Consider the following 15,363-nt stretch of genomic DNA (forward strand, 5'->3'; position numbering starts at 1 on the left):
CGAAATCTGGTCTAGTTGGAGCAAATTATCCTAAGTGTTAAAGGCTTAAGGTGGTGGAGCTGATGCTTGAGAAGATTAAAGGAGGCGCATTTTGCTAAAGGAAGGACTTCAATCTACATTTTGCCTTTCGAATTCTCCTTATTTTTGCATCATTTTTTTTTAGAATTAATTCTCAAGTGGAGGTATGGCGAGATCATCCTAGTCCCAATGTTGAAATTTTGAATTTTGAACTTCAAGTTTTTGAAAATTGCGTAGTTAATTAGGAAATGATAACCCAAAGATTTATCATGAAGTTTCCTAATTAAAATCTTACATCTTCCTTTCTACTCTATATTTCTACGTTGCAAAATATATTACTCATTATGAAATGTTGTGTAGGTGTCAAGATGGCGACCCCAAAGGCAGGAGCATCCACTAGTCATCGAGCTCTCATGAAAGAAGATCAGAGGAATGAAGAATCGGAGACCAAGATCGTGTCAAAGTGGAGCAACATTGGAGATACCAACTTGGGAAACTTCAGTGTCAAGAAGTTTCGAGAGGTCCCTTACATTGGCAAGCCATCACCCGTCGCAAGGAGAATCATCAAGGCGGTCGGTTTCCCTCCAGCAGTCCAGTGCCATGAGCTAATGATCGAGTGTGCTCGCCATTATGACCCACAATCAAGATCGATCGTGTCCAAGGAAGGGAACACTTTGGCTTACCTTTCAGAGGAGGCTATAAGTGAGGCTCTCCATCTTCCAGAGCATAAAGATATGATTTACAAAAGCTTAGAAGGAGCCAGGTCCATGTATGAGGATGATCCAGACTCTTGCTTGAACATCATCAATAAGAGTTGGTTACTCAAAAGTCGTCCTCGCCTGAGCAAGATTCCCAACACACCACATAGGATCGACTTCCAGGAGGAGTACAGAGATTTGATAACTTTGCTCAATCGAGTTACAAGGGCACCTCAAGCCTTCTATTTTGAGAAGTGGATGTTCTACTTCATCCAAGTGATAGTTCAAGGAAAAGGAACGATTCATTGGGCTAGAATTATTAGCCATTGCTTGGACGTGCAGTTGAGAAGACTAAAGGCTACCAAGTCATTCCACATGAGCTCATACGTCATATATGCCTTGATCAGGAGTTTCGAATATGCAGGACTACCTCACAAAGGAGTGATCGGAAGAGGACCCGGGGAAGTCAGAGTTTGTGATTCTTATGTTCATTTGCATCATCCACCAGGAAGTGACTACAAGTTAGTCAATGATACCTTCACAATGAACATCACTAGGATATTGCAGGGCAGGATTCACAATCGACTATCTCAAGATGCACAAGAACTTATAAAGAGGTACGGTGCTTGGTTCATCCAGTTTCAAAGTTTACATATATCAGAGTCCATGGATGTCCTTCACCCCCATACATGTTGCCGAGGTATCCGACAGACAAGATAGTGCTACTTGAGGTGGCTAGGCAGTTGGCAGACTATGCGAAGACATTCAGACACAGGCATAGAAATGGAGCTCCCGTGCCCATCATATTGGGGAATTCAGTTGAGGTATGTCCTAATGCTCTAGCCTTGGATGATGCAGAGAGGGAGTTGGCCTCATATTCATTCGCATTCTTTGCCTTGAGGGAGAATTTTGATCCTTATGGGTATATAGAGGAGACATATGGTAGGAAGTACAAGCACGAATTTCAGGTAGAAGACTTTTGGATGAATCTCTCAAGTGATTTAGAAGTGAAAAGAAAGATGCATTCCAGATTGCATTTAGATTTCATCAGAAAATGTAAAGTTTACAGAGTGGCCGATCAAGCTCAGGACAGTGGCAGACATCTCCAGTCATCCTATGATAGAGAAGACAAAGCAGTGAAGATAGATTGGAACGAGCCTGAGATTACGGATTTGAGAACTTTGATGGCTCTAGTTTTGTCATGTACTCGCAGATGGGTGGATGTACAACATCAAAGGTTAAGAGAACAAAACATACCAATGACTTATACTTTGGAGGAAAGACCAGAAGAAGGAGGAGCAAGCGCAAGTGAAGACAATTCTCATCCTAGAGGCGCGAAGAGGAAAGAAAGACCCGAGAAAAGGGAACCCTCTAAGAAGAAGCAAGAGGCTAATCAAGATCGCTCATCAGGTACATCATCTCGACATGAGAAAAGGACAAGTCAAGTTGAAGGACAAGAGATGACGATGCCTGAGGTAGTTGAATCTATGGAGTCAATAGTACAGAATGATAGACCTGAAAGAGGGAAGGCACCTCAACATTCATCAAGTCGATCTCCCCAAGTCAATGAGCTACATGAAGACAAGAATGATGAGGAAGTGACATCTCCTCTCCGAGAAGAAGAACCATTGCCTAAAGAAATACAAGTCAGAGAGACAAGATCCGCCATTCCAGATTAGTTGAAGGAGAGATTGACAAGGGTGATTGTGATTGAGGATGAAGATAATGTGATTGACTTAGAGAGCCTTGTAGGGAATTCTCAGGAAGTAACGGAGAGGAAGAAGGCCACCCAGATGTCCAAGATGATCAGAGATGAGACAGGGTCTAGGAAGTTATAGATAGCTACACCAGCAGTGGACAAGTATGAAGGTGAAATCCTTGCAGAGGAGTATGATGTAGAAACATTTGAACTTGGTCCACTCACCGCTGAGCAGGCACTGAATGAGGCAACCGATTCATTTGAGGCACTTAAAGACAAGCTTAGGGAAGAAATGGAAAAGAATAGAAAGCTTGAAAGAGAGGTCAGTGCTTGGAGAGGCTACTTTAGCCATCTCAATCAGCCCTTGGGATGTCAGGATCCAGCAGTGTCTCCTGTGCAAGCACTTCCCCTTGAATTAGTTGGCGAGGCAAAGAGAGTCAAGAGCTTGGTTCAGCTTATGAGCTCTTGGATTGACAAATCCCACACAGTTGTCGTTGAATTTGCAACAAGATTGATGCAGACAATCCACCAAGCTATCCAGGTCCTTGAGATCGTCCACAACCTAATGATAACAGTAGCCGCTTTCGCTCACACTAGAGATGTTATCATTCCTATTCTACAAGTAATCAGGCAAACACCAAGGAAGATCCTAGCAAAAGAAAAGATAATGGATGGAGGAGCTCATAGTTTACTCCAGTGGTCAACTCTACTCCAGATGAAGGAGGTTCTTTTCGAAGACATCAGCACCAAATGCAATCAAGTTGAAGGAGTCATCCATCCAATTCAGGACAAGGTGTTTGAGGTGTTATGTACCATTCTTGGCAGGAGGATCGAAGTTGAGACGGATGTGGACCTTCAAGAGTTGGAAGAAAGGGTCAAGGTCATCTTTTGCAAGGATGAGAATGTCATCACAAATGGGCAACGGGATCAAATGTTCGCTATTATGCTCCTGATTGAGAAGATCAAAGAACTCAAACCTGGATGGGATGCGGCTCTTCTCAAGGCCTTTGATCAGGTTATCCACTTGGAGGAACGAATGAGGAATCTTCCCGAGATTCCTTTTGCTGAGATTGAAGGAATTGTGTCCAGATTCATTGCATATGCTAAGAAAGAGCATTGGAAAGGGAATAAGGTTCTAGAAGAGAGGTTGTTGTAGATGATGTGGCACCTTAATTATCATTGGTCTATGTTTCCTAGATTTTTGTGCCAATTAAATATTTGGCTATGCATTTAATATTGTTCAACTAAAAAGGGAACTTTTTGTAATAAACCCTAATTAGGGTTTAGGTGTCAGAATCTCAGCCGTTGATCTTCTTTTGATCTGGGCCGTTCATTGTAATTGAGGATGCTATATATACCCTCACTCATTTTCATTTTGTCATTAGAAATGAGATATTAAATATTAGATGAGAGATTAGAAATCAGCTTTTAGAGAGAAGAAAGTTATTTTGTAGCAAGATTGAGCATTGAAGAAAGAATTTCAAGCAATTGTTGTCTATTTTGGCTTTGAGATCAATAAAATATTGAAGTTATGGTGTTTTATTGCAATTCTTGTGGCTATCTTCATGGTTGTTTACTTTCTTGAATCATTCTCAATCGAAGTAGTATTTAAGTTTGAAGGACTAAGTGTTGGGCTTGATCTTTGGTGAGATTCACGTTCCAAACCACTAGCTTCTTACTGATTGTAAGAACGCCTTGTGTGGTCAACTAGAGATATTTGGATTGCTTAAACCTTCAATCATTATTGAACTATTGATATGTACCTTCATAGTAGTGTCTATGATTCTTGATGAATTGAAAAACCATTAGTCACCTTAGAAGATCGCATCAATTTCAGTAGAGTTGTTATTCCTTGGCAATACTAAAATTGGTAGAATCTTACCAAGTCTAGCCTACATTGAGTCATTCTTAAGATTAGATTAGAATTCATCTCTTGCAAACCCTATCTTTTGATCTTTTTTGATAACTTGTTAGTTTTAGGAAATTTTTGTTCCTGCAATTCGGATACGTAAGGCCCCTTGATGAAACAGCATTCACAACGACCACTGGTGGTTATCCACACGTAGAGACCCTACATCGAAGAACCTTGAAGTCATCCTGATTGATCCTTTTTCGCGACATCTTCAGCAATCAGAGGCTTTATTCAAGAGAGGATAAGGTACCCTTGGGTATTTTATTCTGTGTTTGATAGTGTACAAAATACACGTCAACAATATCTCATGCCTTTGAGACGACCTTGTGGAGTTAAGCGCCCAGTTTTGGGGAAGGTATTTAATAAATAAAAATAAGTTTTTGTTGTGCTGGGGCCAACCTGAGTTATGGCACCCATTTTGGGAAAAATAAGTTTGAATTAAATATCTTTCAAATGCTCCTTTGGCTGACCTAGTTGAGGGGATATGTCTTTTGGTTGAAAAGGCACATTGGGTACATAAATAAAGGTTGATTGGAGGCCATTTGGGCAACCACCCTGGAATATCTTTCCAATCAAGAGCAGAAAGTCAGATCTTTAACAGAAAGTTATAAGAGTAAAATTCAGATCTTTAAGATCAGATTATAAGAGCAGAAAATCAGATCTGAATCAGAAATAATTATTTATTACAGGAATAGTATTCTCATCCATCTATGGTAGGTAGAAAATAAGAATTACATCTGATTCAGAGGAAATAGTTTGATCAGCATCAGCATTCAGGAAAGCAGATAAATTCCTAATATATATACTAGCAATTAGGCAGACAGAAATCTGATCAGAAATTCTTATTTGTTGCAGGCTATAGCATTACGATTCAATTGTGGATCTCAACCAGGACCTGTCTTGTTCAACAATTTAAATTGATACGTGATATCTCTAATTCTATTGCATTCCTTTCTTGTCTTAGAATTGTGATTTTTAAGGCAAAAACTAGGGCAACCACAAAAGGGGGCATTACATAAAAACCCCAGCCCTATCCTGGGGACATCCCAAGGATGCCTCGAGGATGTCCCTGGACTGTCCCCATTTCACCAAAATTCATGAGAAACATCCCCGAAACCAAGGGATGTCAAGGACTGACTCCGGGGACGTCCAACCATCCCAAGCATGGAAGGGGATGGCTGGGACGTCCCTCAACTGTCCCAAGGACAGCAAAACATCCCCGACATTGGTTCTCACTTTTTTTTTAAAATAAGAAAGTTAAAAAAAAAGCATTTTTTTAATATTTATGTGGGCCCCCGCCTCCTAGCCTCCAGTAAGTGAGATTGCCACTTTGTCCCCAGCATTCAATCATCGAAGAACACCTCTTAGTACTTCTGAGCATTCTTTAGCTCTGCAATACCAGTCAGAGTCCCAGTTAAGTATCCTGTGTATTTTAAAATTTGTGTAGTACACTTTGTCTTAGTTTAATAGCTTTTTGGAAGGTTTAGATTCCGATTGAAGTCAGTGTTATTGCAGCCTCTGTATATGTTCTTCCGCAAAGGCTTTTGATTAATTTACATTTAACCTTTTTGCTGATAAAAGAAACAAGTATTCAAAAAAACAGGTCAAGTGGAAGTGTGCAAGAAAGAAAGTTTGAAGAAGAAACTAAGAAGCTTGTAAACTTCTTTTTTCTAATATTGGGAAAAGAGTGCAAATATGGCTCAAACAAGCAAACTGTAGTACAAATTTAACATTGGAGCTCCTAAGGTGAATAAGTATAGTATCAACAACAAATAATAACCTGCTCAAAAGGAGCAACCAAAACTAGTTAGCTTGATAAAATTATTAAAAGAAGTATCGACAGTAACAGGTCCACTGGAACTGTGGCAGAAAGACACTTTGTAAAAAGAAATTTGGGTAGCATACAACCATGAGATTAATAATCTTTTTAGTTGTCATTGTTAAGCATCATTTACCAAATTTTGCATCCAGCTGGGGCGTTGGGTTTCAGGAAACAAATGACGTTAGATTGCACTTAAAGTGATTCATTGTTTTACAACCTGTTTAATTTTTATAGCAGCAGCAATCTGCAGGTCTATTTCATTTTAAAGATCTTACAAATTATATATTATGCATGCTTTACCATATTTTCATATGAATATAATGTATATATGCATGCTTTATCCATGAATTCATATGAATATTTAATATTTCCCCTATATTTTATATAGCCATCCCCTTTATTGTCCCCTAGCCCTCCCCAAAATTGGCTTGAAAACTCGGGGTTACATGGTTTTTTAATATATGAATATTGTCAAGTGTTTTAGGTGTACAAAACTTGTGGATTAAGAAGTGCATCAAAAACAAAAGTCACAATATGGAGTCATAAACTATGGTAGAGAGGAGCTTGTATTGTTCAACCCAACGTTGCTAGCTCTATGTGGAGTCATGAGCTTGTCTCTCGAAAAACACTACAAATATCACTACAGCCATAGAAGCATAACTTAGGATAAGGATTGACTCTACAAACCAAAAATATAAATTATTTTTATTTTTTAATTTATACTGGAGCAAGTATTTGAGGGAGGCAACCACTACTGGGGTTAAGGGATAAGCCTCTCTCAAGGATCTAGGGGTAATCCCCCTCGTGAGGGTCTAGGGGCAGCACCCCTTGTGGGGGTTGAGGGGCAATGCCCCTAGTGGGGTCGAGGGACAACACGTTTGAAACAACAAAAATCTTCATGATGCATGCCATTTTCATAATTTTATCTTTTGACCAACCTCACATAATCCTCCAAACATGTCAAAATATCCCTAAGTTTCATGCTTTTATATTTGAGTGTTTCCATGTTTTTATTCTTTTTATCTGATTTTCACACTTGACTTGGCTGAGTCTTCCCAATAAGACTTGTCAAGTTCGACAAGACTAACCAAACTTGCCGAATACCCAAGCCCCGAGTCCATGGGCCTCATTTTCACTTGGTCACAAAACTTGCCAAGTCTCTAAGTCCTTGCAAATCTTGTATCTATGAAATGGACAACCCTCATTCATCCTGATGATGGATCATGGAGTGTGATCCGAAATGTTGATGTTCAAGAACTTGCACATAATCAAATCTAGAAATCTACATACTTCATTATTATGGATTGTGGAAATCTATCAGAATTGATGGATGACCTATTATTGAATGTTGTATTTATGGCAAATTCTCATCCCGTGACATAACATGCTTTTGATTATAACCCCACAAGAGCATACAAGAGTTTGGTTCACTACCTTTGTTTTCCCATAGGTTTAGGGATGAAAAGTGATCAAACACTTCAAATAGGTATCCATCCTTCCAAATAAAGAATGTTAAATTTCCCCAAGAAACTTGCAGAAACCCACAATGAACCCACACATGATTACTCAGCTGCAACTTTGCCCTAAAGCATTTTCTCGCAAGGAATGAGCACCCAAATTTTGCTAAAATAGCTCATTACCACAAAAAGATAGCCAAACCTTCTTTCGGTGATGAGCAGACCTCCAACAAAATCCATGGAGACACTCTTCAATGGCTGAGAAGGTACTAATAATTGCTGGTACAGATTCAACTTCCAATTGTTCGGTTTATGCTGCATAATTTGCATCCCAATGAGCTTTGAAATGTTTACTTGCATAAATGGCCAATACACATTACCATTGAAGGTTACCCAATGTCTTTCCAATACGGAAATGACCATCAACTCTTGAAGCATGAGCCTCATGTAAAAACAACAACCTTCTTTCTTTTGGAACACATAACATGCCCATTTTGTAAAGCAATCCATCTTGGAAAAAGTAATCCAGTTTTGGCTCAAAATCAGCAACCTTACCCCTCAAGACGACCTTGTAAATCAGTCCAAAATCATCTTTCCCATAATCCTCCTCGTACACCTCATTTGGTGAAGGTTTCCAACTCAGAAAGTGTGCTAAACACTGAAAGAAGAGGTGTCCTAGCCAGCATATTCACCATTTTATTGGCCACACCCTGTTTGTACTTGATAACCAACTTGAATTGTTGCATGAATCCTATTGACTTGTTACGCCGAAGGCATATTACACTCAATAATGGATGCAAAAACACTCGTAAACAAAAACCAGAAGCATTAAATTTGACATCTTTGTTGGATGTCATCCTCCCACTTCAACAGTTTTTTGCTTTTAGTTTTTTTTCATCCACCAATATAATAATATAATAATAATGTAATCTTAGTAGATTTTTTGCTTTTGTCAAAAGTTCAATAGAAATATAATAAAATAATAATAATAATTTTGTACTAAAAGTTTTTTTTTTCCTAAAGATTTTAATGAAATATAGAAATATAATAACAAGAATATATTAAAACTTAATAACATAATCATTTCTTTATAATAATTTAATATTAATTATAACAATGATTTAATACTAATTATAATATAATAATATGATGATTTTTTAAGTAGAATAATGAAAAAATATGATATCTTTGAGCATACTTTACCTATATTTCTCTAAAAAGAGCTGCAATTTTTTTATTGAGCCTGCAAATACACGAGAGACTGATGATCTATATGAACAACGGTTCCTTTGCCCATCAAGTAATGCTTCAACTTTTTCACTGCCTGTACTAAAGCATAGAACTCTTTGTCATATATGAAATATTTTAGGGCAAATTTGCAAGTGATTATTCTATGGGCGCTGCCCTGTTGCAATATTGTCATACATTTTTCACAGCTTATGTAACATAGCAAATTAAAACCACTTATTTTTGTTGGCTGCTGACTTGATGGGACACCTGGACCAGCAGAGACTCAAACCTTGGGTCTTCGATCAACACACTTTGGATTTTGTGTCACTAAGCAAGAGCCTCAGCCTGCATAATCATCCCAAGGAAGCATCAGTATAAGGGCTTTACCTCTCAGCATCCTCACATCTCCAGATATACCCTGATTTGAAATGCCATCTTAGTCGTCATATCCATACCCCGTATCTTCGGGTGACTGAGGCAACAGGCCCTTCACATGTTCTGGCTTTGCCAGAGTGTGAAATCGAACTCCTAAACAACTTACACCAAGATGTCCAATCACAGAGATACACACCACTCTTTCTGTATTCATTTCTTAGAACATGAAGCTTTGTCTTATGAAATTTTTCCGTCAATCAACAAAACAATTGACATACTTTGGCAATTACCTTAAATTTATGAAACATGTCAACTGAGAAATTATAGAGCCTAAAAAACGAAAAATAAAGAAATGGATATAGATAGAGCAAAACAAAATAATATGATTGACATGAAGAGGATGCTAGCAGGAAAAAAACAGAAAAGATAAGGGGAACAAATTGTCACGGTTTCAAACATCTGAGTCATATTCATTCCACACAGAACATACCACACCCAAACGCAAAATGTTGAAATAATGCCAGTAAATGGCACTAATGGATACGTATTTACTGTCAAATTACTTGAAACATAAAATTCAAGGTAAATTGAACATGCAAATCTAAGGCCAGTGTAAGAAACTCCCAATCCAAATGAAAATTAATTTGAACATAACTTACTTCTTTTTATTGTTGGTGTAGCCGAATACAAATGAAATGGAGGCGAAATTGAACTTAAGGATCCGAAGCGGAGAGTATGAGCAGGTAACACAGAAGTGAAGATGCAGTAGCCATGGCCAGACATTCTAAAGCTTCTTCTGTACAGTGTGACTGAGAATAGATGTATTCATTAAAAAAATTGTTTATTTACGCAGAAAATCCACTATCTAAAAATTTATGTTATGCTAATGACGAATTTTCAGTGTACAAGCAATTTGAAAAACGATTTGAAAGGTAATGCATTTTAAAGCAATTTATCTAAGAATTTATCATAATAAACACATAATAAACAGTAAGATATGCCACGCAGGGCTAAAGATAACCAAGTCAGAGATGAACCAGCAAAGATTATAACTATGATCATAATTAAAAAAACTAAGACCACAAAGGCCATCCAAAAAATTAAAAAATAACCATGTCGCAAGCATCCTTATTTCTTTTTGCTATGACTGAGCTTGGGCAGGAGCCTCCTAGCCCATTCTTTGGTGAGAAATTTAAAGAGGTCTTTGTAGTCCTCATCCTCCTTCCATTTTCCTTTATGGGTGGTCGCAGAGCTATGCATGACCTTCAGCGCGAACTTGGTGACCTCTTGGAGCCTTTTTTCAATGATCTCCGCTCTGCTGACAATTTCCTGCATTTTCTCATTCAGGGCATCCACTTTCTTTTCCATTTCCAAAAACTTGTCATCCGGCTTCCTCCTTGATACTGCTAGCTTCCTCCACAATAAACATTTTCTCGATCCTAAGGGTAGGGGACGGAGAATTGGCCCGAGAATTGGGGTCAACAGTCGAGTTCACAAAATTGTTAGGGCTTTCAGAGACATGGGTAGAGCTTTCATGTAGGGGGGGCGAGGTGGAGTAGGATGGGGCCGCTTTGCCAAGGGAGTTGGTATCATCTCCCACATTCGTAGAATCACCAGTGTCATGGGATGAGGAGGGGTCCTTCAAGGATTTATCTTTCTCACGGGTTTGGACATCAATCTCACAAAGCAACAGGGGGTGTTAGCTTCATTAGTGATCTCCACATCAGAGTCAATTTGTTGAATCTTCACCTTCTTGGGCTCAAAGGGTTTAGAGTCCTCCGAGTGGCAAGCACGATTTTTGCTTTTCTTGTTAAGAGTAGAGACCTGTAGAGGGTAGACATTGGATGGGCCAAGGTCAAGCATAAGGGTAGGGTTTTTTTCAGGATTAGCAGTGGTCATGGGTGGGGACTGACTTTTAGGCATATTTTGAATAGATATCATGCGGGGAGGGCAAAGAGCCAGATGAAAATTATACAAGCGAAGGATGAGACCTTGATGGAGAATAGTATAATCCTTGTTTTTTTTCTTCGCTTCGGCAACATCTTTGACATTAGTAGTCATAGAATGCAGTAAAAAGAATGGAATAGAAATATGATCCCTATTTTTAAGATGATTGAGAAATGGGAGATGGTAGTAGTAGAAAACCCCATACCGCCCTTCGAGGGTAAAATATTTCATGATGATGTAGCACACCTCGTCCCATGGCGACAGAAGCTCCTCACAATTGAACCCACCAGTCCGCTTCACAAGGTTCTCACCATCGTGGAAGAATTGATTCAGACTAGTGGTGTCCGAAATACGGTTCTGCTTTTTCCATTTTCGGTTCTCCATGGAAAGGCCCGTCACCTGTGCTATAACCTCCTCATTCACTTCAAATGAAATGCCACCCACAATGATCCTTCTATCAACCCAAGAAGTCACAAACTATTTAGACAATCTCTCATCATTGCCCTTCATATTCTCCATGAATTTGTCTATCCCTCCTTCCATGCACACAAACCAAACCATCAACTTGGCTTTGAAATCATTTGTCTTATCCAGTTCCAGCCTCAGTTTGTCACCCCCCATATCCACTTCCTCCAGCTTAACAGTAGTAGTGAGAAGCAGGGAATTAGAAATGCAAAGCCACTCAAGAGCAAATGAAGAGTCCAGAAACAGACCCACCAAATTTTGTAATAAGGCAAAGCAATAATCGTCATGATTATTGCAAGTTGTGTTTAAAAAAACCCACCAAGCCTGAGATCTATTCCACTCGTGTGAACCTTCAATCCGCCCAGTATTAATTAGGCAAGATAGGTTGTTGCCTTCATCAACACCAAAGTCATTCGTCTGGATGATTAAAAAAATACTACCTTTCCCAATATCGGTACTCCGCAAGGAAATAAAATCATTATCCAGCCACCTTGGGTTATTTTGGGAATAATGACTAGGCCATATGCCGCCAAGTGGGATGTCCATCCAGCACTTGTTGGGTTCCAACTTCAGGTTCAAAATTTAAAAATTATAATCATCATTGGATTACAAATGGATAAGAGGTAAAGCAAAGGGAGATTAAACATTATTAGCACTTAAACTTTCCCTCTCAAGGATCTCCTTGGTAACCACTGACAACAGATGAACATTCCTCCAACACCGTAAGCCATCTTGCAGCATTCCGAAAGCAGCCATGGAGTCAGCAACCGCATTCCCTTCTCTGTAAATATGGCAGATAGTGAAACTATCAAGGTTAGCTAAGAGCATTCTAACATCCCTCAATATCACTTCCACTTTCCATCCCGCCACACTTCTTCCACTGAAAGCCTCCACAATTATATTAGAATCACCTTCAATTTCAAGTTGTTTGATACATATAGCAATGGCGAACTTCATTTCCCATAAAACGGCCATCCCCTCAACTTGGTTGATAGTATGGTTCCTCAAACTTCCAGCGTAGGCGACGATAAGAAAACCCTGATGGTCTCTTATAACACCACCTCCAGCTTGCCAATTATTGTGGACCGCCCCATCAAAGTTTAATTTGTGCCATGAGGGACTTGAGGCTTCCCATTTTGTCATTTTTCTATTGATCTTTTTAGTGTTGTTGAACAATTTGAACTCTAGGGGGAGTTTCCAATGTTCAGCAATCCTCCAGTCAGTCGAGTTAGGGGGATTGGAGGGGGTTTTCTATATGGTCACTGAGATATTGTCCATGATCATCTTGAAGCAGCTATAAAAAACATTATCTGGGGAACTTTCAGCATCTCTAAAGATTCTATTATTTCTTTCTTTCCAGACACTTCAACATATGTGAGGAGGAATATGTTTCCATAGCTGAATAACCAGGGGATGGTGAGAAGGTGATGACCATCTATCCACAAAGTGGTGTATGTCACCATGGAAAACCCATTGGAGACCACATTTTTCAAGGATAATGGTCCACAAGTGTCTAACGAAGGGGCAGTGAATAAAAATATGGTTGATAGATTCCTCCTCATATTTACAAAGGATTCACCTATTAAGCAATTGGAAACCCCTCCTCCTTAAGTTTTCCTGAGTCGGCGCTTTTCCATGCATGAGAGTCCACCGGAAGAAATTAATCTTTGGTATAAGTTGTGGGTTCCAAAAACAATTCCAGCATTTCGTGTCCCCATTGAATCTCAAAAGTTGTATGTAAGCAGATCTGACCAAGAAATCCCCAGACTAAGTCCCCTTCCAGATGAATTTATCCTCATAGAGAGACAAATGTATCATCGTCATGTGCATGAGGGCCTGAAGGTCCAGAGCTTTAGGCAAGAGGACAGGCCAACCAATGAAGATCAAAGAGATTTTTCCACTTTCCTCTTCTCAGCACAATGTAATCAGTAACATAATCACCAAATTGGTCCTTTAGGATGTTCATTAATTGGCAGAAGTGAGTTTCCGCCAAAGGTTTATCTTCCAGCCACGTATCCTCCCAAAATTTGATATTTCTTCCATTTTCAAGCTGCCACTTCAGTCCCTCTCTAATAATAGGTCTAAGTTTAAGTATGTTGTTCCATAATTTAGACCCAGGAGGTAAGCCAATGGAATTCAAGTTAAAACAAAACTGTTCTCTTTCCAAGTACTTATCCGTAATAATGCTACACCAATCTGTCTCCCCTCTAGCCAAGTTCTAGCCCACTTTGGCAATTAAGGCCTTGTTCAAGGTATTTATCTTTATGATACCTAGACCACCCATAGTCTTAGACAAGAAAACAATATCCCAATTAACTAGTGAGAGGTGTTTCTTTTCTTCCATACTAGTCCAAAGGAAATTTCTTTGAATCTTCTCAAGCTTCTCCCCATAGAGACCAAGATTTTGAATAGGGAGAGGAAATAAACAAGGATACCCTGGAGAGAGGCAGTAAGAAGCTGGAGCTTCCCTGCACTACTAAGGAATTTACCCTTCCAACCCGCAAGTTTCTTTTGTATTCTTTCAAGGATAGTATTCCAGAAAGTCGAAGTCACCTCTTTGACAGTAAGAGGGAGACCCAGGTAAGTTCTAAGTAAATTAGCAGATTGGCAGTCAAGAATATTAAGAATTCTAGTCTACAAGTCAATATGGGTGTTGAAAAAGTAAAGATTACTTTAATTATAGTTAATGCATTGACTTGAAGTAGAGGCATATTCAGTAAGCAGATTCTTCCAATGTTTAGCTTCTATCACAGAAGATTTACCAAATAGGTGTCATCCACAAATTGTTGAATCACAGAGGGGGGGATAGTAGAAGCAACTTTGATTCCCTGTATTCTCCCATTGACTGCCAAATTCAAAAAATTTATGCCCAAAACCTCAACAATCATAATAAAAAGATAGGGGGAAAGGGGGTCCCCTTGCCTGATACCTTTTTCAGCTTTGAAGCAGCCCCTAGGAGCCCCATTAACCAAGACAGAAAACTGAACCATAGACACACACTCTCGGATCATATCAACAATTTTGGGATTAAAGCCAAGTTTTGCGAGAGTTTTAAACAAGAAACACCAATTGACTTTATCATAGACTTTTGAGATGTCCATTTTAAAAGCCATACCTGGGGTTTTGCTTTTGTTTCTGGAATGAATAATTTCATGAGTGGCAATGGTCGCATCCAAGATTTGACAACCTAGGACGAAACCTTTTTGGGAAGGGCTAATAAACTTGGGAAGTAATGGTTTGATTCTATTCACTATGACCTTAGAGATGATCTTATAAATAGTATTGCAAAGACTTATAGGCCATAAATCCATCATGCATTTAGGGTCCTGAGACTTGGGAACAAGAACAATGTAGGTGTTATTCAACTTTTTCAACAATTTACCAGTCCTAAAGAAGTCCTTCACAACTTTAGTGACATCAAAGCTGACAATATACCAGAATTCTTGGAAAATGGTAGGGGGGAAACCATCCGGACTTGGGGTCTTATAGGTGCCCATAGCAAAGACAACAACACAAACCTCTTCCATAGAAATAGGTGATAGGAGCTGGCTATTATCCTCTTCACTAATGGTTGTAGGTAGTTTACTCAAAAGCCTATCTTGGAGTGCGTCATTTCTTCTCCCATTCTCAGTATACATATAGATGAAGAAGTCGGTAGTAGTTTGACCAATTTGGGCTTCGGTCGTGATCTCCCGTCCATTGTTATCCCTTAGACTTTTGATCATGTTTCTCCTTTTGTG

At 39.1% G+C, this 15,363-nt stretch overlaps 2 protein-coding genes across 2 annotated transcripts in view; both read right to left on the minus strand.

The window, feature by feature from the left end:
- The window catches only part of LOC131046333 (uncharacterized), an 87,780-nt gene extending 77,556 nt beyond the window's left edge, over positions 1–10,224 (minus strand). The window contains exon 1 of the mRNA XM_057980055.2: positions 9,871–10,224. Coding sequence (XP_057836038.1) covers positions 9,871–9,994 — 124 coding nt within the window. The 5' untranslated portion in view covers positions 9,995–10,224. The remainder of the gene's footprint in view (positions 1–9,870) is intronic.
- A 2,038-nt stretch (positions 10,225–12,262) lies between these two features.
- LOC131046315 (uncharacterized) lies at positions 12,263–12,766 on the minus strand. Its single transcript, XM_057980021.2, has one exon. It carries the CDS (start codon positions 12,764–12,766, stop codon positions 12,263–12,265), a length of 504 nt encoding a protein of 167 aa, XP_057836004.2.
- Between the last annotated feature and the right edge of the window lie 2,597 nt (positions 12,767–15,363).

Source organism: Cryptomeria japonica, chromosome 2 (assembly GCF_030272615.1).
Source record: "Cryptomeria japonica chromosome 2, Sugi_1.0, whole genome shotgun sequence".
NCBI classification, from domain to species: domain Eukaryota; kingdom Viridiplantae; phylum Streptophyta; class Pinopsida; order Cupressales; family Cupressaceae; genus Cryptomeria; species Cryptomeria japonica.